The following is a 27,658-nucleotide window of genomic DNA, read 5'->3' on the forward strand; positions in this document are numbered from 1 at the left end:
CGCCCCCCATCATCCCTGAGCCTTTCACCGGAAGAGGCCCTGCGTGGGGGCCTGTGGTGGTGCTGAGTCACCAGAGAGGGCCCAGGGCTGCGGTGGGCCCAGAGCCGTCCCAGCTGGAAGTGAGTGGCCGCTCAGGCCTGCCAGGAGCCCCAGCTGCTGCAGATGCTGAGTGGGAGCCGAGCCCCCCCCCCCCCCGCCCCGGCTGCTCACAACTTCCTCCTGCTGCTCTCAGCCCTCCAAACACGACTTCGTGGAGGCCCCAGAGGGCCCTGCCTCGCCTTCTCTTCTCGCTTTCCCCAGAGGCCGCTCCCAGGAAGCAGGGTGCTAATGGCAGCTCAGTTCTAGAGAGGCCTGGGGATGCTGCACTGGGCCCCCTGCCAGGCCCAGCTGCGGCTGGCTCACCCCCCACCCCACCCCCAGTGCTACCAGAGTCCTCTCTTCCCTCGGAGGCTCCAGTCCGGTCCCCGGGAACGACTCAGCTTCTCAGCCAGCAAGGATCGGAGTAAGGGGCGGTTCACTGGGGGGGTTGCTGAGCCGTGTGGGGCCAGCCCTCCCGTGCTGTTCTGCAGGCAAGGCTTCCCCTCGAGCCTGGGCAAGGCCGCCCACCATTTCCCCTACCAAGCACATGATGGGGAGTCCTATACTTCAAAAAACCAGTTTCACTTTGCCTTACTTGTTGTTTCCCGGGCTGAACCCCTTCCGGCAGACGCCACTGGGACGTCTTCCCAGAGCCCAGCATGCTCACTTTTCCATCCAGCAGGTGAGGAGGGCTGCCTGTCTGCCCCAGGTCTTGCTGGGTGCGCGTGGGAGAGCTTCACGTCCCCGCAGAACCCCCACCCCCACCCCAGACACAGGCCTCCTGCAGTGGGACTTCCGGGTGCCCTGACCCCTGCACCCCCCCAGCCGCGTGGCTGCTTCCTGTTCCCTTCCCCAACAGGCCAGACTCCGCGCGGACACCTGTGATGTCCCTGAAAGACTAGTAGGAGGGCTCTTGTAACCCAGATGAAACCCTGCTCCTGGCGCTCCTGCCCCGGGGTCCCGGAGTACCAGCTGGGGCGGGGGGCGGTCTCGTGCAAACCGTGCTAGGGCTGCAGAGTGAGATGGGCCTGTGCACAGCCTTGGGCTGGGAGTCTCTCTGCTCCCAGTGGGGGCCCTGGCGCACTATGTGACTTTGAGCGAGGGGCTGCCTTTTCTCGCCTTTTGGTTCCTTGTCTGTAGTGGGGAGGGACCCAGGGAGCTGTAAGGCCCCCTGAGGCCTTCTCAAAGAGCCCTTGAGCAAACTGGTTCCCCAAGGTGTTGGCCTAGAGTGACCCAAAGGTGACAGAGACAGGGATATCTTTTTCATCTTCCCGACCTACCCCCTTCCCTTTTCCCTAGTCAGTCCGGCCATCTGCCATGCTGCAGGGGCCTCTGAGTGGCCCGCATGGGAAGCAGGCCCCATGGTTAGCTCAGAGGCCAGCATGGAACCCATGAGCCGGGAGCTCAGCATGTCACACAGCCCGGAGGGACGTGGACCCAAGGGACCCACCACGGGAGCCCTGCTTCTGTCCGAGGGGCTGGGGTCTGATGATGGGTGATGGTCCTCAGGCTCCACTTGTGGAGGAGTCCTAACCAAATAACACGTGTCAGCTTGGCCCACGGTCGGGGGCACCGAGCAGCACACAGGAGACCCAGAGCCTCTGGAGCCCTCAGGCTGGAACTCAGAACAGGGAAGACGCATTCTCTTGTCTCTCAAAGGGTGACCCCCAACCCCCACGCTAGGGGCAGTGGGACTTCCCGGACCCCAAAGTCACACTTCCACTTCTATTCCTGTGGCTAGAAGCTGCCGCTCGTTTGGGTTTCTCTTTTGACAACCGCAGCACACTGCTCCTCTGTTGGTGGCCGCCACTGGCCACGGAGGGGCCGCCACCCGCCGGAGAGCCTGTCTCCACCGCCATCCTGCTGCCCCTGCCCCCAGTCTCAGGCCAGGCGGAGACCATAGGAGCTGGAGCCTGACCAAGGCCCGGCCTAGCCCTGTGGCAGGCCTGCTGCTCAAACCCTCCCCTTCCGTCCTCAAAGGCCTGCAGCGATGAGAAATGGAGGCTCTTGGAGCTTGCCAAGTGCCCAAGGACACATGCTAAGGCTGAGGCCAACCAGCAGTCCCGCCAGGTGCCCCTGTGGCGGCATGTTGCCCCCCCCATCTCCCGAGCCCCCTCTCCTTGGCCCTCCATGGGCTGCCTTCCCTTGGAGCCAGGGTTAAGGCTTGAGGGCATGGGCTCTCAAGGGCTGTCAGGACTGGGATGTCCTGGCTCCGCCCCACCCAGGGTTTCCTTCTAGGAGAGCCCTTCTGCCTTGAGGAGGAGACAGGCAAGTTCTCAGAGCCCCAGAAATCGCACCCCCATAACTGGCTGCCCTGGGCAGCAGCCTCTGCTCAGAGCTGGGCACCGAGAGGACTAGACCACAAACCAGTGACGCGTCCACAGTGCCACATTCTTGCTCAGTCCTGTGGCTGCGCAGCTGACCCCTGCTCCCACCCACCCCACCCCCCAGCCTCTGCACCAGCCACCGGGCCTCCCAGCCCGAGTCCTGCTTGAGCTTCACCTGCGGGCACTTCCCAGACTGTCCCTGGTCGGCCCCAGCCCTGGGGATGAAGGAAAGGGCAGGGGGCAGCCTTTCTGGAGCCTCCAGACTGCGCCACCCCACACAGCAGGAGAGCACGTAGGAGCTTAGAAGCCTGTCAGATCAGCTTTCTAACTTGGCCCCTACCCCTTAACCAGCGAGGGCCCTGGCACCCTGAGCCTTGGTGTATTCACCTAAAAATGGTAATAATGACTCCAACCTTGCTGTCAGAGGGGGTGTGCTCAAGTAGGTGACAAAGCAGCCTACTGTCCCCAGAAGGCAGCAGGACACCTGGAGGGGGCAACTAGGCAGGCCCAGGGGCAAGGTTCTTTTCAGGCCAGATAGTACAGGCTGGATAAGAAGAAGCAGAGCCTGTTCTACTCTTGTTTTTGTTTTTGTTTAAGATTTTATTTATTCATTCCACAAACAGCACAAGTAGGCAGAGAGGCAGGCATAGGCAGGAGGAAGCAGGCTCCCTGCTGAGAAGAGAGCCCGATGCGGGGCTCGAACCCAGGACCCTGGGACCATGACCTGAGCCAAAGGCAGAGGCTTTAACCCACTGAGCCACCCAGGTACCCCTGTTCTAAGTATTTTACATAGAAACTCTGGTCTACAGAGCAGGTCAGGTCCCGGTTCTCATTCTTCTCATCCGACCCAGGACACTGAGGCTCAGACAGGTGAACTCCCCGGCCCAAGGTCACCCAGCTAGCTAGAGGCTGAGCCCAGCTGGCCGGCTTCTTCCACACACACTCAAGCTCTGTTCTAGCTGTCTCTGGGCTGGAAATAAGCGTCCATTGATGCAATGCCTTCACTTGCATTCAAGTCAGCCCTGTCTGTTGAGCTCCTGTGCCCCTGGCACGTCGCTAGACCATGCAGGATTCGGCACAAGCAGAGGAGAGCCAGCCAAGCCAAAGAGCCCTCCCAACGCCCAGTGGAGAGGTCTCCTGATCGGAGATGGTGTTGGCCGGTGATCTCTGATGCCCCCTTCCTGCACCTGCAGCTCTCAAACTGTGATCTTGACATTTCCCGATAAAACCTCATAGTCCAAAAGTCTCTGATTACAACATCCTTCGAAGCCTATGATCCAACCTTTGGGGCTTCCAACCCTTTATGATTCAGCATCCAAGTGTGCTCAAGCTTAAATATAACCTAAAACATACCCCTCACCCAAGCCAAGAGGCACAGCAGCCCCACCCAGGCCAGTCAGAGAAGAGCTCTTGGGTCAGGCTGGAGGGGAGCCCGGATCCTGGGTGAGAGGCCCAGAGCTCCACTGGGCTGATCAGACGGCCCTTTCTGGTGGTTTCCAGCCGCTGCTTCTCCAGGTCGGGTGTCCTGACCCTTGTGCTTGGGTTTAGGCCTGGGCAAGCCTAGAGGGGATAAAGGTAGAAGCCAGACCATGCCCTCAGGCACCTTCACAGCAGCTAGGGAAGTGGACAAGCCCAGACCCAGTGTTCCAGGCTGGAGGCAGGGCTGAAACAGGGTGGGGACACCCTGTAACCCAGGATTTCCCAGACAGCAAGGCAGCGGCACCTGGTGTCAAGCTGCTGGCTTAGGAGCCTTCAACTTCCTAATTGTGTACACAGTAGGCTCTGCCCTTTGCAGAGATGGGGGAAACTTAAGCCACCCTGGTGTTCTGGGATCTGGCCAGTGAGGAAGGCGGAAAGGCCAGGAGTAACACCCAGGCCTTGCAAACCCCAGCCCCACGTTTTAAGAAGCCAGGTCTACACTGGACTCTGATTGCTCCTTCCATCAAGGCATTCCTCAAGCCCTGCCCTTTTTCTAGAATCCCCTCCAGGGGACTTCCAGTTGGGGAAAAAGAGGTGGGTTAGGAAACCTTGTCTGGGGTCTCCTTATGCAAGCTTGAGCCTTCACTCCAGTGGACTCCACGCTCAGGTGGCCTCCCAGCTGGGAGGCTCTGACTCAGCAGCAGCAGCTGGGGGGTTCCCTTCTCAGCCCCTCCCGACTCCCACTGGGCTGGGTGTCCCTTGCGCAGGGGGTGGCGAAGAGCAGCCAGCATCCCGTAAGTGCTCACTGTGTGCCAGATCCCTTGTCTGAGGCCATTGGTCCTGCCCTCGTGCAGTACGAAGTCTGCCCACCCACACACAGTAGGTGCTCAAGTAATCCTCAAACTGAGTTAAAACTCAAAGCAAAGGGCGGGGGGCATGGCAGACCACACGGATGTCCCTCTCCCCCCACCCCTGGGGCCTGGAGGGTACGGGGGTTCAGAGTAAGCAAAGACTACTGTGTGTGGTCCCTCATCTTGTTTGAACAGATATGGAGCACCTACTGTATGCCCAACTGTGATTCGGGTGGAGGGCCAAAGAAAGAACTACTACTGAGTCTGGGGGATGAAAGCAGCGCCTCCATCACTGCCTTACAAGAGGAACGGCAAGGACTCCCAAAGTTCGCTGAAAGGAGAGGCTCTACAGATGGTGGAGGCAACTGCTGGGGCTGGGAGGGAGCCGGGTGTCAGGGCGCTGGGAAGGAGGGTGGGCCACCCTCCTTAAAGGGAGACAGGAATAGGCAGGGTCATGGTTCACTCTCCAGGATGGGCAGCTGTCCGGCCCATCAGACCATTAAAGGCAGCAAGTCCAGAGTTCCAGGGACTTGTCCAAGGGCACAAAGCAGCAAGGTGGCCCCAGGAAGCCAAAGTCCCCCAGCCGGTCTCCAGCAGGGGAGGAGGGAGGGGTAATCTTTAGCTCAAGTTGGCCAAGAGGTCCTCTGGAGAGGGAGTCCAAGGCAGCATCCTTGGGCAAGCCCAGATGGGCCAGTACGGGCTGGAGAGGCCGGTCCTTGGCCTCTGGCTCCCAAGCATGGAACCCTCCTTGCCTTTAAGAGGGGTGCAGAAGTTACTGAAACCCAGGGCCCTCGGGCCGGCGGGAGGGGTGGAGCCCGGAGTGCGGCCGCGCGGTGGCTGGAGCCGGCTTACCTGCTTCCCGCCACCCGGGTTGGGCGGGGCGGGACCGGGGGGCGGGGCCGCCACACAACCTGTGGACCGCCAGGCGGCCGCCGGCGCGACCGTCGCGGGGACCGGCCGGGGGCCTGCGGGGCGCCCGGAAGCCGGGGGCGAACGAGAAAACAAACTTGGAGAGAGGAGTGACCTGGGGGCCGGGGGCGGAGTCGCGCGCGGAGGAGGAGGGAGCGAGCGGCCGCCGGAGCGCGGCTGGCCCAGGAAGCGGAGAGCGCCGCCCACCCATCCGGGGCGAGAGCAGCGCTGCGGGCGCAGGCAGGCTGGGCCGGGGGCTGCCGGGCCCTCGCCCCCTTCCCCCCCGTGACCCCGCGGCCCCCAGCCCGCGCCCAAGATGATGAAGAGGCAGCTGCATCGCATGCGGCAGCTGGCCCAGACGGGCAGCTTGGGACGGTGAGTGTCAACCCGCTCCCTCCCAGCCCCACGCTCACCCCCGCCGGATCCTCGGGGACGTGGAGGGGTGGGAGAGGTCGGGGACAGCCAACCTCGAACTGGCCAGAGGTCTACTCTCATTCCCATGCCTCTGAATGCCACCCCCACCCCTCGGCCAGGGCAGGAGGGGCAAGGTCCTTTGGGGAAGGGGGCACTCCCACTCCTTTGCCTGCCGGGGAGGATCTAGGATGCTGGGTCTTCTCGGCCTCCATGAGCCTCTTGAGCGAACGGTCTTCCCTGGCCTTACTTGTCCCCTCTGTACAATGGAGACAGCTAACCATCTCTGGTTGCCTGGGGGGAAGGGGCAGCGGTCAGTGCCCTAGACTTTGGGGGAGGGGAGGAGACAAGGTCCCGGAGTGGTGTGGTGGGAGGAGGGGCCTGCTTGTCCAGCTTTGTGCCTCTCCCCCACCCCGCAGCCTGGAGGCCTCCAGCTTCTCTATCTTGCTTCTGCTTTTCCCAGCCTCAGGTGGAAACATCCCTGGGCCTCTTTGCTCTCACCTACCCCCCCCCCCGGGGGGGGGGCTCCAGAGCCTATGGGGTGGAGGCCAGAAGTTTGGGGAGCTCCCAGGGCCCATCATCTCTCCTCTTCCCCCTGCATTGGGAGTTTCCCATTCTCTGGGCCCCGAGGAGGGGACCGAGTGTCCAGGCTCACATAGGCATCTGTGCCTTGGGAGACTAGAGCCAGGGAGGTCAATCCCCCTTGCTCTGGGCCTCAGTGTCCCCATGTGTCCCTGGGCAGAGGGCCAGGGCCTGCACACTACTCCAGTCCAGAGTCCTGTGTGTCTGACAGCCCAGGAGTCTGAGATCTCACACTTCCCGTTCTTGGGGCCGGCCCGGCCTCCTCTCCCTAGGGTCAGCGCAACAGAGGCTGGGGTGGCTTCCCAAGCCCGCCGCTTAGGGTTTCATCCGCCCTCTCTCAGGACACAGCCCTGGGTGGAGGAGGAAAAAGCCGAGTATCCTATTCCCGCCCCCATGGAATGTGCTCCGACTGGGATGAGGCAGACAGGCCGGCCACCCAGGGCGGGCCCCTCGAGGAGAGGAGGGGCACTGGAAGCGACCAGGGTCCAGGTGCCCTCTTGAGGGGCCAGGGGGAGGCAGGGGGTTTCCTAACCTGGGCAGCCTCAGCAGAAGCTCCTCCCTCCCTCACAGCACCCCGGAGACCGCCGAGTTCCTGGGGGAGGACCTGCAGCAGGTACAAGCCTGGGCTGGCAGCGGGTGGCAAGGCAGGCCCGCGCAAGCTGTCAGCGGAGGACCCGGCCAGGACGCCACCTGGGGGGGGCCGGGCTGAGTCATTCCCCAAGCTGTTGGCTATGGGGTCTCCAGGAGGAGGGAAGGGAAAGGTGGTTCCTGCTCTGGGAATGAACGGGGGTGTGTGGGGGGGGGGGACGACAGCAACCTCCCACGAGCCACCAACTCTGAGCACCCCCCACCCAGGTGGAACAGCGGCTGGAGCCGGCCAAGCGAGCAGCCCACAATGTCCACAAGCGGCTGCAGGCCTGTCTGCAGGGCCAGAGCGGGGCGGACATGGACAAGCGGGTGGTGAGTGGGGGTCCCAGGAAGTTGGGGCCCACACAGGACACCTCTACCCAGTGGGAGAGTGAGGTCAGGGCTGGGGTCTCCCTGCTAGTTTGAGCCTCTGGCACACCGAGAGGGTGAAGCCTGCGCTGTCCCAAGACCCCTCGGGCACCCCACTCACGAGGCTCTGTTTTTACCCCATCCCTTCTCCACCCTGGCCCCCGCAGCACGGATCCCCTGAGACAAGGCCAGGCCTCTGACAGCTCCCAAACTTCTCTGTCCTGTCAGCCCCCAGAGCGGAGCAGAGCAGGCCCTCTGAACTGAGGCAGTGCCTGAGGACTTCCTGAAGGAAGTGGCATTTAAGCTGATACTAATACTCACTGGTATTAATCAACGAGTCTGTTGCTAAGCTCTGTTAGCGTATTGCCTCATGTCCCGCTGACGACACCCCTAGGAGGAGGCTGCCTTTATTAGTACTTTGTACAGACGAGGAAACAGAGAGGTAAAGTCTTAAGGTCACACAGTGCGTTAGTGGCAAAACCGAGGCTTGATCCCTGGTCTTTCTGACTCAAGCTGGGGCTCTTCCTAACTCTAGATGGGAGTGTTTTGAGTTTAGCAGTGACTAAGTGCAGAGCCACCCATGCCCTGGGGCAGGGGAAGAGCCCCACCCCCAGACTGCTCCCAGGGCCTCCATTCGTCCTCGGTCCAGCTGTGTGACCTTGGGCCGGCTGCCTGCCCCCTCTGTGCGAGAGTACTCGATGGTTTCTTCAGGCCCAGTTGATTGGTTTCTGGGAGAGGGTAAAGATGGGGTGGGGTGACATGGTCACAGGGAGATGCCACTCTGCCCTGCCTGGCCATCCTCCCTTCTCCACTCCCACTTAAGACTGTGGCCCTCTTGGCTTCCCTCCTCCCCTGGCCATACCAAGAGTCTCAGCAGGGGCCCTGTCCCCAAGGAGCCCTTTGTGTGCTTAGGTGGGGTGGAGGGAGACCCGGCAAGTGAGCACATTCATGCTCACAGCCAGACCCTGGCCTTCCTGCAGAAGAAGCTTCCCCTCATGGCTCTGTCCACCACGATGGCTGAGAGCTTCAAGGAGCTGGACCCCGATTCCAGCATGGGGTGAGCATGGACCGGGCCCCAGCCCTCACCCAGAGGTGCCAAGGGGGGCAAATCTGGGCTGGGAGGGGGTCCAGGCGAGGAAGGGCATCCCCCGTGGAAGGATGACCAGGCTGAGGGTCAGTTAGCATCTGTGCTAGGGATAGGGGGGTGGTCAGTGTCCAGGTCAGAGAAGGCTGCCAGGCCTGGGAGGGGGGGTGCTTAGCTGACAGATGAAGGAGAGCTAGAAGGGACAGGGGGTGATGGGGAGGGAGGAGGCCCCACCCAGTGTTTCTGCGTGGGTGTGAGGAGCTGGGCCCAATGGGTGCTGTGTCCACAGGAAGGCCTTAGAGATGAGCTGCGCCATTCAGAACCAGCTGGCCCGCATTCTGGCTGAGTTTGAGATGACTCTGGAGAGGGATGTCCTGCAGCCGCTCAGCAAGCTGAGCGAGGTGATCCTCCCGACTACCCCCCCCAGCCCCACCCCCTCCCCAGCCTCCTCTGCCCGCTGACCTCCACCCTCCCCGTGCCTCCCCCCTAGGAAGAGCTGCCAATCATTCTTAAGCACAAGAAGAGCCTGCAGAAGCTGGTGTCAGACTGGAACACCCTGAAAAGCAGGTGGGAGCCAGAGCCCCTAGGTGGGCTCCACACCTTGGTCAGCCCCCATAGGCAGCCGCAGAACCCACACTTGGAGGCTGTGGCAGGGCCCGCTGGCGACAGTGTGTGCCCTCGTGTACACACCTAGTCTCTGTGAACATGTGTGTGCACGTGCTCATGCTAGCTGAGGGTGACCCCCCAGAGCCTAGGAGAGCCAGAATTGATCCTCCAAGATGCCTGGACTGCAGGAAGGCCCCGCCCACCTGGGGCTGGCTGGCTGCGATCACCAAGCCCGCCACCAGGGGGCGGCCTCGAGCACTCATGGCCCCCCAGGCTGAAAAGGAGGCTCAGGGCAAGTGGGGCTCTGGGATGTTAATCCATAAATCCCAGAATCCTGGGCGGTCAGGCATATGGAAGGGACCCTTGGCTCTGGACAGGCAGTGTGGGGGACACTGACCACCCCACCTCGGGATCGTTGTTGCCAGGCTCACTCAGGCAGCTAAGAACTCAGGCGGCGGTCAGGGCCTGGGCGGCGGCACTGGCAATTACGGTCATACTGCCACGGCCACCAAGATGGAGACGCTGAAGGAGGAGGAGGAGGAGCTGAAGAAGAGGGTGGAGACCAGCAAGGTGAGTGGCGCTTGTGGGTTCCCAGGATGGGGGTGAGGGGCGGCAAGGGTGGGTCCTGTCCCCATTTCAGGGAGGGGAAGCTCCGGGAGGTGATCTGCCTCACCCAGGGCCACACAGCTGGCAAGCGGCAGAGCCGGGATTTGATCCCAGGGAGTGAGCCTCTGAGCTCTTAGCCTCCTGTCTATGCCGCATACTCGGTTCCTGGGAGGCAGGGACCTGGTGTCCTGGCCGCCATCCCCGCAGGCTTGCTGAGTGAGTCAAGGAGCGAATGGTCAAGGACATAAGCACCTCGCGAAGGGTGTGGCACAGAGATGAGGGCTAGAAGCTGTCAACGTCCCTTGGGAGTTCCAGGGGGTTCCTGTGGGCCGTCCCCAAGTGCAGACTATACCAGAGAGAAGAGACGTGACCAGGGCCCTCCACAGAGAGCTTGGACAAGTCATTCACCCCTCTGGGTCTCAGTTTCCCCTCTGGGCCCCAGCCTCACCGGTGCGAGCCCCCCCCTTTCTGTCTCCAAGGACGAGTACTTGGCCGACCTCTACCACTTCGCCACCAAGGAGGACACGTATGCCAACTACTTCATCCACGTGAGTCCCTAGACGGGGCTCCAGCCACTGGAACTCAGGGGTGGACACCAGGGGCCACTGGGACACCCTTCCAGATGTGGGAGGGAGGAGTGTGTTCTTAGGGACTCCAAGGTGGCGTAACTTCCCTCACTCCCTCTGGGGGTGCCCCCCTGTCTCCGCAGCTCATGGAGATTCAAGCTGATTACCATCGCAAGTCTTTGAGCTCGCTGGACACAGCCCTGGCTGAGCTGAGGGAGAACCACAGCCAAGCAGGTACAGACAGAGGCAGGGCCCGGCCCCACACCCCCAACCCCGGCCCTACTCCGGGCCTGTTAAGAAGCTGGCAGATTAGTTCCAATGAGATTTGTGATAGAGAGGTCGTCTGCTACGTAGAGGATGGAGTGAAGGGGCAGGACTGGAGTCAGGAGAACTTTAGGAGGCAGAGGGAGGGAATGGTGGCCTGGACTGGGGTGGCATCGGTGGAGTTGGGGGGGTTCGGGAGAGATGTTGGATGATTTCAGGATCTGTGGTGTGGGTGATTGGGCAGGAGGTGGTACCATTGGCTTTGCGGATGTCTAGGGGTACCCTGGCCCAGGAGGACCCTGGGCCGCTGATCTGTCTCATCCCTGCAGACCCCTCCCCCTTGATGACGGCCACCCCCCTCGGGGTGTATGGGGTGCCCCTGGAGACCCACCTGCAAAATCTGGGCCGGGACATCGCCCTGCCCATCGAGGCCTGTGTCATGATGCTGCTTTCTGACGGCATGAAGGAAGAGGTGGGACCCACGGGGGCAGGTCGGGCCGGAGCCCTGGGGCCCTCCCTCTGTCCACAGCCCCCTCAGGCTGCCCTGTGCTGGTGCTGTGACCCCACCGTTAGAGCCCAGGTCCCGTGAGGCCACGGCCTCCTGCTGCCAGGCTGACACTACCACCCACTTGGGGATGCCCGTGAGGCAGCCGCTGTGCCCTAAGGCCTTTACGTTTTTTTCTCCGTTTAGTAATCCCAGAAACCCCTGCAGGAAGCCTTTACTGGCTGCCTTCTATAAGGGGGAGACGGAGGCCACGAGGAACATGTGCCCGCGGCACAGGGGAGGGTGTCAGGAAGGCCTGGGCCCCACCGTGCGGCCCCTGCTGCAGGCCGCCGCATCCATCCGCCTGCATCAGGCGGTCCCTAGTGTGTCAGCTCCGTTCCTGAGCCCAGACCCTTAGGGGGTAGATCCTGCTCGAAGGCCAACTTAGGCTTCTTTTTTTTTTTTTTTTAAGATTTTATTTATTTGAGAGAGAGAGAGCATGAGAGGAGAGAGGTCAGTGGGGGAAGCAGACTCCCTGCCGAGCAGGAAGCCCGATGTGGGACTCGATCCCAGCCTCCACGATCATGACCTGAGCCAAAGGCAGTTGCTTAACCAACTGAGCCACCCAGGCGCCCCTTAGCTTAGGCTTCTTGACGGCGCTGCCTGGCCTCTTCTCTCCCTCCCACTCCTAACCAGACCTCTGTCTCCCCACCTCTTTTTTTTTTTTTTTTTTTTAAAGATTTTATTTATTTATTTGACAGAGATCACAAGTAGGCAGAGAGGCAGGCAGAGAGAGAGAGGAAGGGAAGCAGGCCCCCTGCTGAGCAGAGAGCCCGATGTGGGACTCGATCCCAGGACCCTGAGACCATGACCTGAGCCGAAGGCAGCGGCTTAACCCACTGAGCCACCCAGGCACCCTGTCTCCCCACCTCTTCACCAGCTTCTCCCAGATCTCCCACTTTGGGCCAAATCCTAGACCTTGAGAGCAAGGGCAGCTATACACACCGTGGGCCCCACACCGCCCATCAGACTGGGGGGGACATGTGCCCCGTGACTGCCGGGGGCCCACCCCAAGTGAGCCAGGGCATCCTCCCCTGCCCACCCGTCCGTGACCCCCTGTCCATTTCCTCTCGTACCCCAGGGCCTTTTCCGTCTGGCCGCGGGAGCCTCAGTGCTGAAGCGTCTCAAGCAGACCATGGCCTCGGACCCCTGCAGCCTGCAGGAGTTCTGCTCTGACCCCCATGCCGTGGCAGGTGCCTGCTCCCTGGAGCCCCGGGAAGAGGGCTTTCCCCCCCGAATCCCTTCCTCTCAGCTGCCTGGAGCACTCCCGCCCGTGGTAGTTTGGCTGAAGGCCTGGTGATCGACACCTCAGGACACACAGGGGTCCGTGGAGGGGGAGGGGAGGGCTTGGTGATGAACTCCCTTGCATGCGTGGACATCTGTCTGGGAACAAGTCTGCCAGACGTCATCATTTTCTCCAAAAGGCCCAGGGCCCAAAGAAATGATCAGACCTGGTCACATCAGTGTGAACAGGGCCTGGTTCCTAACAGATGCCGAGTGCCGGGCACCGGGGTGGAGGTGGGGGCCTCGGGAACCGTGTCTGAAACTCTTGCCACCACTTCAGGTGCCCTCAAGTCCTATCTGCGGGAGCTGCCAGAGCCCCTGATGACCTTTGACCTCTATGATGATTGGTTGAAGGCAGCCAGGTGAGGTGGGAGGCAGATGGGGATGCTGGAACGGTGGGCCTGTGGAGGTGGGTTCCTGGACTGGCTCACCAGGTCTCTCCCCATCCCCAGCCTGAAGGAGTCAGGGGCCCGGCTGGAGGCCCTCCAACAGGTGTGCGGCCGCCTGCCCTGGGAGAGCTTCAACAACCTCAGGTGAGCCCAAGCCTGGCCCCTCATCCTAGGCAATATCTCGGAAACCACAGCCAAGACGGGCTAGTCATGTTTTTCCTACTAGACACTGAGCTAAACGCACTCCTAAAACCTTTGAAGCCATGCCACTTGGCTTGAAGTTCCCACCTCTGCTACTGTGTGGCCTTGGGCAGGTGGTCTGACCTCTCTGGGCCTCCGTGCCCTCATCAGGAAAACACAGAGCACACCAGTTCCTACCTCACAGGGCAGGGAGGAAGATTCTCAGCTTAGCTTCGCACCCCACACATGTGTGGCACTCAGCAGGTCAAATCATTTAGCTATTAAAAAATTTTAGGGACACATGGGTGGCTCAGTCAGTTAAGCGTCAGCCTTCAGCTCAGGTTATGATTCCAGGATCCTGGGATTGAGTCCCACATTGGGCTCCTTGCTCAGCAGGGAGCCTGCTTCTCCCTCTCCCACTCCTCTTGCTTGTGTCCTTCTCTCGCTGTGTCTCTCTCCGTCAAATAATAAATAAAATCTTTAAAAAGAAAAAAAAGGCATCCTGAGGGGGGCCTTTGCCACTCTTTGGAAACCCCAGGCTGAGAAAGTCTCGGGCCTCAGGGGCATCACTGGGTGTTCGTGGCCCTGTCCGTGACCGTACCTACCTTCTGCCTCCCCAGGTACCTGCTGAAGTTCCTGGCACGGCTGGCCGAGGAGCAGGAGGTGAATAAGATGACCCCCAGCAACATCGCCATCGTCCTGGGGCCCAACCTGCTGTGGCCCCCAGAGAAAGAAGGGTGAGGGGAAGAGGGCAGTCCCCCCGCCGACCACAGCCGTCTGCTGCTTACTTCTCCCCTGGGCCTCAGCTTCCCCATCCTTGCAGTGGGTTGAGTTCCCCATCTCAAGGCTTGCCGTGAGCAGCGGCCCAAAGGGAACGTGGACCCCACAGGGTTTTGGAGCGAGGCGTCCCGGGTGAGAGTGATAATGGGGAGCTTGGAGTGCAGGGAGCCCGGAGATCTGGTTGTAGCCCCACCCCCTCGCCCTTCCAGAAATGCCTTCAGACATCACTCTCTGGCTCTCCATTTCTTTATCTGTAAATTGGAGAGAAATTATACCGACTCTGAAGGGGTTTTGCTTTGGGAATTAGACAATGAATGGAGAAATGGTTTCCAAGCTGTGAAGTGCCGTGTGTGCTATGGGAGGGGTCGTTTCAATGCACCTGGCCACAGAGGGCAGAAAGATTTCATTCATTTGCTGAGGATGGTTACTCGGTAGAGGCTCCCTGGATCCCAGAACTGTGAGGGAAAGGGAACCATCCTGCCTAGTGAAGCCTGTCACGGGAGAAGGAGGGGGAACGGGCCTATGAGCGACACACTGGCCGCCCACTGGTGGTCTGCGAGTTTTCTTTTTTTTCTGAAGATTTATTTATGTGAGAGAGAGAAGGTGTGTGAGAGACAGAGCACGAGCGGTGGGGAGGGAGCAGCGGAGGGAGAGGGAGAAGCAGACTCCCCGCTGAGCAGGGAGCATGACCTGAGTTGAAGGCAGATGCTTCACCCCTGAGCCACCCAGGTGCCCGTCTGCGAGCTTGGTGAGAACAGGCACTTGATCTCATTGGGCCAGAAAGAGAATTGGGCTCATGAAGACTTTACTTACGAAATGGACCGCTCGCTTTTGTTCCCTTTTGCTCCAGGGACCAGGCCCAGCTAGATGCGGCCTCCGTGTCCTCCATCCAGGTGGTGGGCGTGGTGGAGGCTCTGATACAAAAGGCGGACACCCTCTTCCCTGGAGGTAAAGCTCCTGCCTTTGTTTGGTTTTGTTTTAAGACTTTGTTTATTTGAAAGAGAGAGAGCTTGAGAAAGCAGAGCTGGGGCAGAGGGGCAGAGGGAGAGGGTGAAGTAGACCTTCCCTGCTGAGCAGGGAGCCAGATACAGGGCTCCAGTCCCAGGACCCTGGGATCATGGCCTCAGCCAAAGGCAACACTTCGCCCACGGAGCCACCCAGGCGCCCTGAAGTGCCTGCCTTTGTGAACGTGTCCCTCTGCGCCCTCCTCTGCCCAGCTCGGTGCCCTCCAGACTCAGCTCAGTCCCTGGCAGCTCCATGAACTCACTACGAGACCTGGAGCAAATTGCTTCTCTGTTCCGAGCCTCAGTGTCTCATCTGTAAAATGGGCATGATCCTGCCTACCTTGCGGGATTATTGTGAGGCTCGTGTGGGAGCGGGAAGGTGAAACGTGGGCCACGGAGTGTCAGGGGAAAGGGAAGGGAGGGCCTGACACTGGCTGAGGTCCTGGAATTTAAGACATGGCTTCCTTCTGTCCGCAGACATCAACTTCAACGTGTCAGGCCTGTTCTCAGCCCCTGATTCCCAGGACAAAGTCAGCCACAGGCCAGAGGCTGAGGAGCTTCCAACGATTGCTGTGGCCACCCCAGGCCCTGCTCCGCCCCCGGCCCCTGCCCCTGCTCCTGCCCCAGCTCCGGCCTCGGCCCCAGCCCCAGTCTCAGTGGCTACCAAGGAAAGGTAAGGACTGACAAATAGGAATGACCCCGTCTTTGCCCGAAGACATCAGCCTGAGGCATCATCTCAGGGCTTCCAACAATACCTTAGGAAATGTAATTATTGTGTTTTAATCCCAAATACCAGGTTTCCCCAATTGGAGGGGGTGGGATGGAGACTCGGGAGCGATATTCCTCCCCGCCTCTGATGTGTTCCCTTGTTCATCATATGGCTCTTTACTGAGCACCTACTGTGTGCTGGGCACTGTTTGGGGTCCTGGGGATTTAGGGAACAAGGGTGCTGGTTAGCTGGAACTTATAAATACCTTCCAGTCTTCTCTTTGAGCCTTTCGATCTGGAAGGGCTGCATGGTCCCCTGGAAGTACCCTGGCTCTGTGCCAAGCAGGCATGGCTTGTTATCGCACAGTGGGGGCCCAAACGGAGACCTTCCCTAGATGAGCAAGGCAGACAAAGGTGGCCCTTAGCACTTGCTTTCCCGGGGCAGGGGAGAGAGAGTCACCAAGCCCACCGACAGATGGATGCTGTCATGCCGGGCAGTGACTCGTGCCCTCATAGGAGAGGGGAGCAGGTTGGGGAGCTGGACTGGGCGGCTGCTTTAACACAGGATCCCTAAGAGGAGCCAGTGAGCAGAGAACTGGAGGGAGCCAGGAATGAGCCGTGGCCTCCCCTTCCGCTTCTCAGCCGCTCTCTGACTTCTAGTGGCTAAAGCATCCAGTGATGTTCATTCAGATGGGGCTTAAAAGCCCATACAGGCCCTGCGCTCCACCCACCTTCCTGGCCCACGGGAATCCAAGGACCCTGTCACAGTGTCACACAGAAACCAGGGCTTCCCTAGATGCAAACCCTGGCCAAAGCCAGAAGCATCCTCTGGGGGAGAGGGGGGCAGCCTGGGGACAGATCCCAGGCCCAGCCACAAGGTGGTGGGGGACAAGTCTTGGGAGAACCCAAACTCAGCCTGTTGGCTGGGAGTCTCCCCACGATTCCAGGAGACCTCCTGGGAGGTGGCCAGGCCTGACCCTGACCCTGACCCTGTTCTTCCTTCCTAGGGCAGAGTCTGAGGTGCCCCCCAGACCAGCCTCCCCCAAGGTCAGTAGGAGTCCCTCAGAGGCAGCCACTCCAACGGAGGACATGGTTCGGAAGAGTAAGTTGGCTTGGGGAGGGCGAGGGGAAAGGCGGGCAGGGAGCGGGGCTGTGTTTTCAGACAGCTGGCGAGGCCAGGAGTCCAGGCAGCCAAGAGCTCAGGTTTGCTGCCTGGCACTCTGGGTTCAGATTCCAGCTCTGTGACCCTGGGCAGGTGACTTCACAGGCCTGCCCCTCCTCCCCTGCGTCATGGAACAAGACCCACACCTGCCTTGTAGGGCTGTTTGTTAAACGCTGCTGCCTAACCCTACCCGGCACACAGCTCTCGCTCCGTGAAGCTTAGCCATCTCGGGGTGGGCGGCTGAGGGGTCCAGTCTGTCAAGAAGTCCAGAGAGTGGAGCCAATACGAGGGAACATGGGGTGGAGGCTTCCAAGGGCAACGAAGTGGGGGGAGGCAGTGGTGGTGAGAAGAATTCTGGAGTTCCTCTGCATCCCTGTGGTGCCCACACCTGTTGACTTGGCCTAACGCCAAGGCCCAGGGTTCCGATGGGGAGTCACTGCCAGGGACCAGGACCCTTGGGAGGGCCCAACCAGCCCATGAGGCCCTGGAGTTTTCTACCTGGGGGTACAGTGTAGAGCCAGGAGCAGCCGTCAGGGCCTCTGGACCAGCAGGAGTTGACAGGTCACAGAGGGACTGTCCTGCAGGATGGGGTGTCTAGGGATACGTGTGCACTGGGGCACTGCACTTCAGGGGCCCGAAGGTTCTCATGCCAGCCCTGGGAAGTCCAGGCTTGCTTCCCATCTCACCGATGAGGAAACTGAAGACCCGGGGGGCATGATCTGCCCCAAACCCACAGTGGGAGTGGGAGGAGGTGAGGCTGGAACCAGAGTCCGGGCCTCCTGGCCTCAGCCATCTCATGAGGTTGGAACCGTGCAGTGGGATCTCTGAAAACTGGGCTGGAGGCCTTCTGGTGGGCTCCCAAGAGGCGAGCGAGACCCCAGAGTCAGGGGGGACTGCCAGCACTTCTTTGTTCAACAAAGACGTATGGATATCCACTCTGTGCCCCCAACACTGGGCTGGGTGACCCCACACAGGACGACCTCTTCCCGTTTACCTGCTCCTCAGGGAGCCAAGCAAAATTAAAGCGGACATGCTCCCTTCGGAGGGCAGCGAGTCCTATGAAGAATGTACAACAGGAAACTATGACAGTACCTAGAGTGGGACGGGCGAAGGGGAACTCTAGCGAGGGTGAGACCCATGGAGGGAGGCCTAAGTGAGGAGGAGTCAACCATGGAATAGAGTTCCTGGCAGAAGGAATGGCAGATACAAAGGTCCTGAGGTGGATGCCTAATCATCTCCCCACCCCATCCTTCCTCCACAGCCAAGCGCCCAGCGCCGGCCCGGCCCACCATGCCGCCCCCCCAGGTCTCCAGCACACGCTCCTCCCCTCCAGCTCCACTCGCGTCCCCTGGCTCGAGCAGCCCTGTGACCCCCCAGGCTCTGCCCCGCCGTCTGGTGGGCGGCAACCTCCGGGCCCCCACAGTGCCACCCCCATTGCCCCCCAATCCTCCCCAGCCCGCCCGGCGCCAGAGCCGGCGTTCACCAGCCTCCCCCAGCCCAGCCTCCCCTGGGCCGGCCTCCCCCAGCCCCGGTGCAAATGTGCAGGTGGACCTGGGGGTGGCCCCAGAGGATGGAGGGGCCCCTGAGGCTGTAGGCAGGGCCTCTACTCCCCCCGCTATCCCCCCTCAACCCCGGCCCAGGAGCCTCGCCTCGGAGACCGACTGAGCCTGCTGCCCCTCGCCAACAGCCCCTCAGCATTTCCTCCCTCCCACCTGTCCCCCCAGGACACGGCCCTCGCCCTTTCCCGGGCTGGGGGCCTTCAGCCTTTGCATACAAGTGCCTCGGTGCCCGCTGGGTCGGCCCCCATGGCAAGGAGGACTCAGGACAGTCCTCCACTTCCAGACCCTTTTCTCTGTAGCTGCCCTAGGCTTGGCGGGGGGGCTCTCACCCGACTCCCAGCTCTCTGGCAGGGTCCCCGGGGAGCCGCCAGAAGGAAGGAGGGGCTTGCCTGTTCCAGATAACAGGACTGTTATTTTTCTCTTGCCAACGTATTGTTTTTAAGGCTGGCAAATAAATTATTTTGGACAAAACTGGAGCAGCTGCCCCCATGATCGTCGGTTTTTTCCTTTCTGCCCTCAAAATAAAGAAACCACTTGCGTGAAAGGGAAGATATTCCCTCTTCTTTGCTGTCTTCCATCTTTCTTGTCTGAAATAAAAAGGGCCAGCGTTTTCAGCGCTTACTCTGTGCTCTTTCCCTGTGCTTTTCTGTGCGTGGTTTTTCCATAGAACCCTCTCCCGGGCAAGTGAATCCCATCACCTTTGACTGGTTGAGTAGAGACTGAGGCTCAGAAAGCGACCTGCCAGGCACACAGTAGATGAGGCACGGACTTGGAATCAGGACCCGTGTCTCCCTGATTCCAGAGCCTGGGTCCATCCCTCACAGCCCGAGCAATTCACTTCTTGGTGCTCCGGGAAACAGGACAGCAGTCTCTACCCCAGAAGTGTCTTGAGGATTACACGAGACATTCCCGTAAAGGCCCGAGCACCAACATTGCACACACAAGTGCCCTGTAAACGCTGGCCGCTGTGGATGTCGGTGCCCCCAACTTCTGCTGTTCCCAGAGTGGGGACAGGTAGGGCTCCCTCAAGTAGTAGAGCTGGATCTGTGTGCAGACCACGGTGGCTGCTCGGTGTGGGAACCTGGGCCAGGCCCCCAGCTCAGCCCTATGCCCAAGGAGCTCCTGGGAACAGACATGCAGGAGAGCTGACAGTCAGAATTAAGTATGATGGCACTGGGAGCCCACGTCAAGCCAGTTAGGGGCCCACCGGCTAACCCAGACTGTGTGTGGAGGGCACAGGAAGGCTTCATGGAAGAGGTGGTTCAAAGAGTCTTTTAGGGGCACCTGGGGGGCTCAGCTGTTAAGCGTCTGCCGTCAGCTCAGGTCGTGATCTCAGGGTTCTGGGATCGAGTCCCGCATCATCAGGCTCCCTGCTCGGCGGGAAGCCTGCTTCTCCCTCTCCTCTCCCTCCTTGGGTTCCCTCTCTTGCTTTCTCTCTGTCAAATAAGTAAAAACTTTAAGGAAAAGAAAAAAAAAAGTCTTTTAGGAGTTGTCCAGGTGAAAAAGTCAGGGAAGAAGAAAGAACAATCCAAGCTAAGGAAAGCACCTGAGACAGGAGCAAAAGGCCAGGGCATGGGGGAGCAGGAATTATCTGAGCCTCAGAGAGGGGGGACAGGATGGCTTTTTGCAGGTCTTTGGAGCTCTGATTGCTCCTGGAGGCCAGGTTTTCAGCGCCTTCTCAGAGGTTGGCTGACAACTTGGAATTGTGACACAAGCCTCCCCAGATGGGGACCAAGGCAACCAAGTCACCCCAATCACTGTCCTGGGCAACTGGGTCTTCTGTCCCCCTCCATTCCCTCCCATCCCCAGGGTGCTGAGTGACAGGCTGCCTCTAGCAGCTTGGTGACCTAGTGCCTCTCCACCCTGGCCTGGGGTGTTTTTAAAAAAGCCCAAAATATCTCGGCCCCACCCAAAACAAATCAGAATCTCTGGGGTGCAGCTACGCTTTAGTGTTTTTTAAAAAAATATTTTGTTTAGGGGCGCCTGGGTGGCTCAGTGGGTTAAGCCGCTGCTTTCGGCTCAGGTCATGATCTCAGGGTCCTGGGATCAAGCCCCGCATCGGGCTCTCTGCTCAGCGGGGAGCCTGCTTCCCTCTCTCTCTCTCTCTGCCTGCCTCTCTGTCTACTTGTGATCGCTCTCTGTCAAATAAATAAATAAAATCTTTTTAAAAATATATTTTGTTTATTTACTTGTCAGAGAGAGAGAGAGCGCACACAAGCAGGGGGAACACCAGGCAAAGGGAGAAGCGGGCTCCCTGCTCAGCAGGGAGCCTGATGCAGGACTCAATTCCAGAACCCTGGAATCATGACCCGAGCTGAAGGCCGAAGCTTAACCAATTGAACCACCGAGGCGTCCCCACGCTTTGGTATTTTTAAAACGCATTTGTCAAAGTCATCCAGCCGTGCATTTAAGATCTGCGCATCCTACTTGTATGTAAATTATATCTGAAAATACAAGTTCCCCAGGGGGACTCTACCAGCCAGCGCAGAGAACGACTGGTCTAGGCCAAGGACCCTGGAGTTTGAGAAGACACTACGTGCCTCTTTCCTATCGTCATACCAACACGCTTCTCTGGACTTTGCTCAGAACTGGAACGTCCAGGGTTCAGAGGGCAACGAGATTTGACCCAAAGGCAACAGCTCCCTTAGCATCTCTGCTTCCTCCCTAGCAACCAGCTCTCTGAAGCTTCTGATTGGCTGGGGAACGCAAGGGCGGCTAATCGCTCCAGATTTTCTATTCGTAACTCTTTATTGGCCAAGAGGAACGTTAGTCCGTCCTGTAATTGGCCAGTCGGGGTCGAAACTCGGCGGCGACTGGCCTAGCCGAGTTTGGGGACGAGGCGAGGGCTAGGTCTTCATTGGTCCCCTCCCCTCGGCGGCGGCCGAGATTTACCCTTTATTCCAGGTCCCGTTAGGTCGAGGCCGCGCTCCTCTCCGAGGTACTTGCCCCCATTGGCCCACGGGCCAGGCCGTAACTCCGCCCCCCGGCCCTTCCGGCGCGCCGATTGGCCGCTGCGGGGCACGGGGCGGGCTGCGGGCCGGCGCTCCGTGCCCGCGGAGGGAGAGCGGCGCGGCGCGGCGCGGGCGTGCGGGCGGCCAGCCGGCTGCATGGCGCGCTGCGAGCGGCTGCGCGGCGCGGCCCTGCGCGACGTGCTGGGCCGGACGCAGGGGGTCCTGTTCGACTGCGACGGGGTGCTGTGGAACGGCGAGCGCGCCGTGCCGGGCGCCCCGGAGCTGCTGGAGCGGCTGGCGCGGGCCGGCAAGGCGGCGCTGTTCGTGAGCAACAACAGCCGGCGCGCGCGGCCCGAGCTGGCCCTCCGCTTCGCGCGCCTCGGCTTCGGGGGGCTGCGCGCCGAGCAGGTGTTCAGCTCCGCGCTGTGCGCCGCGCGCTTGCTGCGCCAGCGCCTGCTCGGGCCGCCGGGCGCGCCGGGCGCCGTGTTCGTGCTGGGCGGCGAGGGGCTCCGCGCTGAGCTGCGAGCCGCGGGGCTGCGCCTCGCGGGGGACCCCGGCAAGGACCCGGGCGAGGCCCCGCGCGTGCGCGCCGTGCTCGTGGGCTACGACGAGCACTTCACCTTCGCCAAGCTGAGCGAGGCGTGTGCGCACCTGCGTGATCCCGACTGCCTCCTCGTGGCCACCGACCGCGACCCGTGGCACCCGCTCAGCGATGGCAGCCGAACCCCCGGTGAGCTGGCGGGGAAACCGAGGTGGGGTGGCGACCTGCGCTCTCCCTTCCACGCCTGGGGAGAGGGGCGGGGAGGGGGTGTCTACAGGTGACAGGTGGGGACCTGGAGAGACGTGAGGGCCGGTCCCACCCTGCAAGAGCCCGGGCGAGCTTTGTCATGGCCACGTCTGTTAATTCTTCAAACTGCCACCACTGGAGGGGCAGCAGAAGGGCCCCTATACGGCAGCTGAGAAAACTGAGGCCTGTTGTGGTTCAGGGGGTTGCAGGCGGATACCCAGCCCTTGCCTTCCTGAACCTGTCTCAGGGACCCCTGTCATTTTGTCCCCCTCACCAGTCAGGGGTTGAGGCCGGAGTGTTGGAAACAGCCTGAAAGGACTGTGTCCCCCCGCCCCGTTGAGCTGTTGGAACACCACTGGCAGCCGCTGATTGTAGGGGGGTGTGTGATGAGCATAGGGAGGTGGATGGAGTTTGACCTGAGTTCCAGTTCGAGCTCCAGGGCTCAGTAATCTGAAGTTACATAACCTCGGAGCATCGCTGTCCTGGGTGTAAAATGGGAAGGCTCTCCATGCCAGTTTCCTCCCAGAGAAGAGTGATCAGGGTGACTGCCAGGCACATAGTAGGTGTGGGTTGTACCCAGACCCCTCTCCTAGTATTACAGAGTTTTGTGAAGTACCTTGCGGTTTGTTCTTAGTTCCAAATTACTCCGGAAGTGTCCCATTTCTCGGTTAAAGAAACTGAGGCCAAGAGAGGGGAATTGAGCTGCCCCAAAACAGGAGGACCTGAACTTGGCTCTTGTGGCCACCCCACCCCCATCCAAGGCACCCTTTACTGCTGTCATCTGGGTATTCAGGCCTTCAGAGGAGGCAAGAGCAGGTGGAGGCTCCCACATTTTGGAGGGTTTGAGTTAGTCAAGAACAGATGGTAGCAGCAGCTAACTGCCAGGGGTAAGTGTGTGTGGACAAGTCAGTGCCCCAGCCAGTAGGCTGAGGGTGGGGACGATTTCCATCACGCCCTGCTTGCTGGCCACTGATTTAGACTGTCACTGATACCAAATCCTGGGGGAGTGGGTCTGGCATTGACAGAGGAATAGACATGGTATTGTGATGGGGTGGCAAGGAGGGCCTAGAGTCAGGCGGATCTGGGAAAGGTTCCTGGAGGAGGCATCCTCCAGGGCAGGGCAGTCGGGGATGAAATGTGGAGCCGGGCGTGGGCCATGGCAGAACTGATTCCAGGCCCAGAATCTATAATTCTAGGCTAGTTCTGTCCTCGCTTTGTTGCAGACCTACTTGCTGCATATTCCGGTCTCCCCAAAAATCCAAGCTGAGGGCTCTGGTCAGGGCTTTCTGCTGTCGCAGCTGCTGCCTGTCCTGGGCCATGCTGTGCAAAGCGAGTTACTCCCTGAAGGCTTCAAAGTTCAGGTTAAGACTGTGGGTTAAGAGGCCCCCGACTCAGGAAAGGTGGGTTGGAGGAGCTGCAGACCAGCCAGGCCCTGCCCATATGGCTCCGCCCCTTTCATCTCGGTCCCCACCTGCTGTGTCGCACAGGCCCAGTTGATCTCTCCCACGACCTAGAGGGGGTGGTAGAAGCTTGGCTATAACACGGATGTCCTGTTTGTACATAGCTGAGTTATGTGGCTTTGAAACAGTGGTATAAAAATATTAATAAAGGCCCCAATATGTATAAAATCTGAAAGAATGCAAGTCTGTCACCCCAGTGCCTCCATCCCCATCCCCTGTGGGTCTCCTAAATTGTGTGTTTACCCTCTTGCTGCATGGCAGCCACTTGAACTGGCAAATAGAAGTGCCTGCTGTCTTAGAAAGATGTCACCACCAAAACGTGTCAGCCTTGGATTACAGGATGTTGTTGTTGTTGTTTAAAGATTATATTTTAAGGGCGCTTGGGGGGCTCGGTGAAGTCTCTGCCTTCGGCTTGGGTCATGATCTCAGTCAGGGTCCTGGGATCGAGCCCTGCATCAGGCTCTCTGCTCAGCAGGGAGCCTGCTTCCCCCGACCCCCCTGTCTGCCTCTCTGCCTACTTGTAATTTCTCTGTATCAAATATATAAAGAAAATCTTAAAAAAAAAAAAAAAAAGATTTTATTTTAGAGAGCATAAGAGCAGGGAATGGGGCAGAGGGGGAGGGGCAGAAGCAGGGGGAAAGGGAGACCAGACTCTCGGTTGAGCACAGAGCTGGACATGGGGCTTGACCTCACAACCCTGAGATCATGACCCGAGCTGAAACCAAGAGTCAGACACAAGTGAGCCACGCAGGCGCCCCACATTACAGCATGTTCAGTGAAGTAGCATAATGGTGGTCTGAGGACAGAGCTATGTTCTTAGATGCTTCTGCTAGGACGCTCACTCCCCTAGGGTATACACCGTGTCCCTTGCGCTGCTCTATGCCCAGTGCCTAGCAGAGTGCCTGGAGGGTAGTTGGGCCTCAGTAAATATTAGCTGAGCAGATAAAGTGGGACATGGGGGGCGCCCAGGGTGATCAGCTCCATGGTGGTGGGAGAGGGCATTGCTGATGCAGCTGAGACCATTCTGGAGGTGAGAAAAACACTTTGGGGTGACTCACTTGAGCCCTACCCATCCTGGAAGGAATTTCTAACCAACAGGGCAAAAGGCTTTTCTTCCCTACCCACTTACCCGAGAAAACAAACAAGCAAGCTCTAGGTCAGATGTCAGGCAGAACCTCCGAGCAGAGTTGCCCTGGGCCAGCTCGTGACCTGAGTCAGGTCATGTCCTGATCTCGTGACACTGGGGAATTTCCCCCTCCTCGTGTGGGGGCTGGGCGGGCAGAGGATTCTTGCTATTTGTGCCCACTCTTCTGTTCTGTAACTTTGACTTAATGCCACGAATGTCCTCCCCTGTGAAGGGAGACAAGACCCAGAGCGTTCGGGGGGTCTGCCCCGTGTTGTACCGATGAACGTTTGATAACTGGGGGGGGGGGGGGGACTTGATCTATACCATTTCCCAATCTCTGTGGTGATAGCCAGGTTCAAGTCTGCAACATTAAGTCACTGAATGTGGAGTTGGGAAGATCTCTGCACAGCATTATATAGTATTTCCATCATTATAGATGTAAAGAATCTCCAGAGCATAGATAATGGCAAAATACTTAGGAAGTAATGAGCTTTGAGACTTTATTCTCTTTATTTTAAACATAATTAGACCATCAGTTTATATAAGTTGACTTTTCATAGTGGCTTTCACAGCGAGCTCATGAAATCCCTGAAAATGAAACATTCGGCGCTCCCAAGCCAGGACAAACTGTCCCAGCACATGACTGGGTCGGACGCATCTGAGCACGTACCCTGTCTCCCATTATGAGGCTGTGCAACCCTGGATAAGTTACTTAATGGCAATGAGCGGTCAGCTTTCCCATCTGTATAATGGGCTTCCGTGAGCAGCCAGCACAGCCCCTGGCGCGTTAGAATGTGCTCAGTAAATTGCGATCCTCATCATCATTGGTTCAGGGACATTAATGTGAAGGCTGAAACTTGCAGCACAAGGACGGGCCTGTGGGACGGACACAGTGGACTTATTGTGCAGGGGGCCGCATGGTCCTGGGCTGAGAGTCAGGACTGTCCTTTTCTAAACAGTCTTCCTATTGTTAAACACTTGGGCGTGTTCACAGTTTTGCTTATTATAGCTACTGGGGCCACGGACATCCTCAAGCATGTCGCTTTTTGTCTCCAGCTTGAATTCTCTCCCTGTGATCACTTTCCCGGCCACCGAGGCTGACTGGGGCCAGGGGATGAGCATTCCTGTGCCCTGCCACGTTCTAAAAGGGCTGTGCCCGTCTCTGCAGCCAGGAGCCCCCATTCTCGCAGCAGCAACCACAGCTCCTGTTTCCCACGCACTTGCCCCTTCAATGCCCACAGCTCCTCTTTGAATGTAGGCCTGACTTGGATCCCCCTGTTCCAAGCAAGGACTGACTGAGCCAAGCCCAGTTACATACCATATGGCTCATTCAGCCCCTGCAGGGCCATATTAGAAATGGGGAAACTGAGGCACGGAGAGGCACAATGGCTGGCCCAAGAAGGGTGGAGATGATGAGGTCTGAACTCAGGCAGTTGGTTGCAGGGTCTGTACCTATACTTAGCGCTATGCTAAGCCTTGGAAGACTTTTAACTCATTTCGGTGCCTCCTCTAACCCCCCATGCCAAGCGACCTCCCTGGAAGTCCAGCGTCTGAGCCTGACTGCCCCTCCCCCACGCCCCCCCCTCCCCTCTGCCACTGGGCACTGACCACGTCTCCATCTCCCTGCAGGCACCGGGAGCCTGGCTGCTGCAGTGGAGACGGCCTCGGGCCGCCAGGCCCTGGTGGTGGGCAAGCCCAGCCCTTACATGTTCGAGTGTATCACCGAGCACTTCAGCGTGGACCCCGCACGCACGCTTATGGTGGGCGACCGCCTCGAGACCGACATCCTCTTCGGCCACCGCTGTGGCATGACCACTCTGCTCACGCTCACAGGCGTCTCCCGCCTAGAGGAGGCCCAGGCCTACCTGGCATCCGGCCAGCACGATCTCGTGCCCCATTACTATGTGGAGAGCATCGCGGACTTGATGGAGGGGTTGGAGGACTGAGCCCATGTGACCGGCACTGCAGCCCCATCCCTCCCCGACCCTGATCCTGTAGATGGAGGCAAGAGGCCAAGAGCTGCCGGCTCCCGGGCCCCGTTTACTGCAGCCTGGTGGGGTGGGGACCCAGGGAAGGAGTTAGGGCCCTCGCATCCCCTCCCCGTGGTGGGTGGGCACTCTGCTGTTCCAGAAGCTGTCTGCCCCATCATCCACCAGTTCGCACTGGCCTGACCCAGCCAGGTGGCCTTATTTCCTCCCTTGTGACCTCCCCCCTTGGAAATCTGGGCCTTGATGCTCACTGAAGATTTCCCCCAACCCTGAGCACTTAACCCCCTATGCCCTCCCAGACTGGGGTGAGGGGGGCGGGGTTTGCCTCTAGAGCTGTACCTGCCCCTCCAGCGGCCTTGGGTTCCTGTTGACCAATCAGAGGCCTAGGTAACCAACCTGCTCCCTGAATGGACCAATCAGAAGGCTAAGTGAGAGTGACCCATCGATGGGTCTGTCCTGAAGGGTTTCATTGGGAACCCAAGTGACAATGACTCTTTGAAACCCGTCAGAAGGCTAAGTGACAATGCGCCTTTAATGTCCCTGGTCCTGAGTTGGACCAAGCAGAACACCAGGTAATAATGACCTGTTGGTCTCTTAGATCCTGAAGAGAACCATTCAGAAACGGAGACATCGTGGTCCCTTGACAATCCGGATCTCACTGGACCAGCTATGGGTCCAGATTTCCGTCTGTAAGGGTCCAAGGGCTGAAGACACCCCTCCGCAAAGGCGGTGATCATGGGGTCCACACAGTGGCTCTGCGGGGGTCTGTAATGGAGCGCCCCGCCCTTCCCTGATGATGGTACCGGTCCAGCGTAGACGGTGGCCATGGCTCCAGAGGGCGGGGCTTCTGTGTCCCTCCCTGTGCCGTCCGTGTTTGCTGTGCCACCTGCCCCTAATGCCCACCCCCCTATTTATTTATTTATTTGTTTGTTTATTATCGTGTGCCAGTGATGGTGGGAGTGGGGGCTGGGCCTTCCCACTGCTTCCACCCGTTGTAACTCGTCCTCCCGTACTTAATAAAGTGCGAGCGGAATGTC

At 59.4% G+C, this 27,658-nt stretch overlaps 2 protein-coding genes across 4 annotated transcripts; one reads left to right on the plus strand and one right to left on the minus strand.

The window, feature by feature from the left end:
- Positions 1 to 3,016: 3,016 nt before the first annotated feature.
- LOC131839454 (uncharacterized) lies at positions 3,017 to 5,941 on the minus strand. The gene is made up of 2 exons (XM_059186921.1): positions 5,528 to 5,941; positions 3,017 to 3,965 (listed from the first exon to the last, which is right to left on the minus strand). Exons 1-2 carry the CDS (start codon positions 5,924 to 5,926, stop codon positions 3,762 to 3,764), a joined length of 603 nt encoding a protein of 200 aa, XP_059042904.1. The 5' UTR covers positions 5,927 to 5,941; the 3' UTR covers positions 3,017 to 3,761.
- On the plus strand, positions 5,819 to 27,658 carry LOC131839450 (chronophin). 3 transcript variants are annotated; one of them, XM_059186912.1, is made up of 18 exons: positions 5,819 to 5,959; positions 7,148 to 7,190; positions 7,433 to 7,537; positions 8,554 to 8,630; positions 8,947 to 9,058; positions 9,148 to 9,224; positions 9,689 to 9,833; positions 10,349 to 10,417; positions 10,579 to 10,669; positions 11,029 to 11,171; positions 12,325 to 12,436; positions 12,808 to 12,889; positions 12,980 to 13,060; positions 13,717 to 13,833; positions 14,727 to 14,824; positions 15,358 to 15,553; positions 16,596 to 16,690; positions 26,263 to 27,658. In XM_059186912.1, the coding sequence occupies exons 1-18, from the start codon at positions 5,901 to 5,903 to the stop codon at positions 26,577 to 26,579; spliced, it is 2,019 nt and encodes a 672-aa protein (XP_059042895.1). In that variant the 5' UTR covers positions 5,819 to 5,900; the 3' UTR covers positions 26,580 to 27,658. The 3 variants fall into 3 exon arrangements, with proteins under 3 accessions (XP_059042895.1, XP_059042893.1, XP_059042894.1); XM_059186910.1 differs by lacking the exon at positions 26,263 to 27,658 and adding an exon at positions 18,012 to 18,930; XM_059186911.1 differs by lacking the exons at positions 5,819 to 5,959; positions 7,148 to 7,190; positions 7,433 to 7,537; ... (12 more) ...; positions 15,358 to 15,553; positions 16,596 to 16,690 and adding an exon at positions 21,391 to 21,990.

The sequence above is a fragment of the Mustela lutreola genome, chromosome 8 (assembly GCF_030435805.1).
Source record: "Mustela lutreola isolate mMusLut2 chromosome 8, mMusLut2.pri, whole genome shotgun sequence".
Taxonomy (NCBI): Eukaryota; Metazoa; Chordata; class Mammalia; order Carnivora; family Mustelidae; genus Mustela; species Mustela lutreola.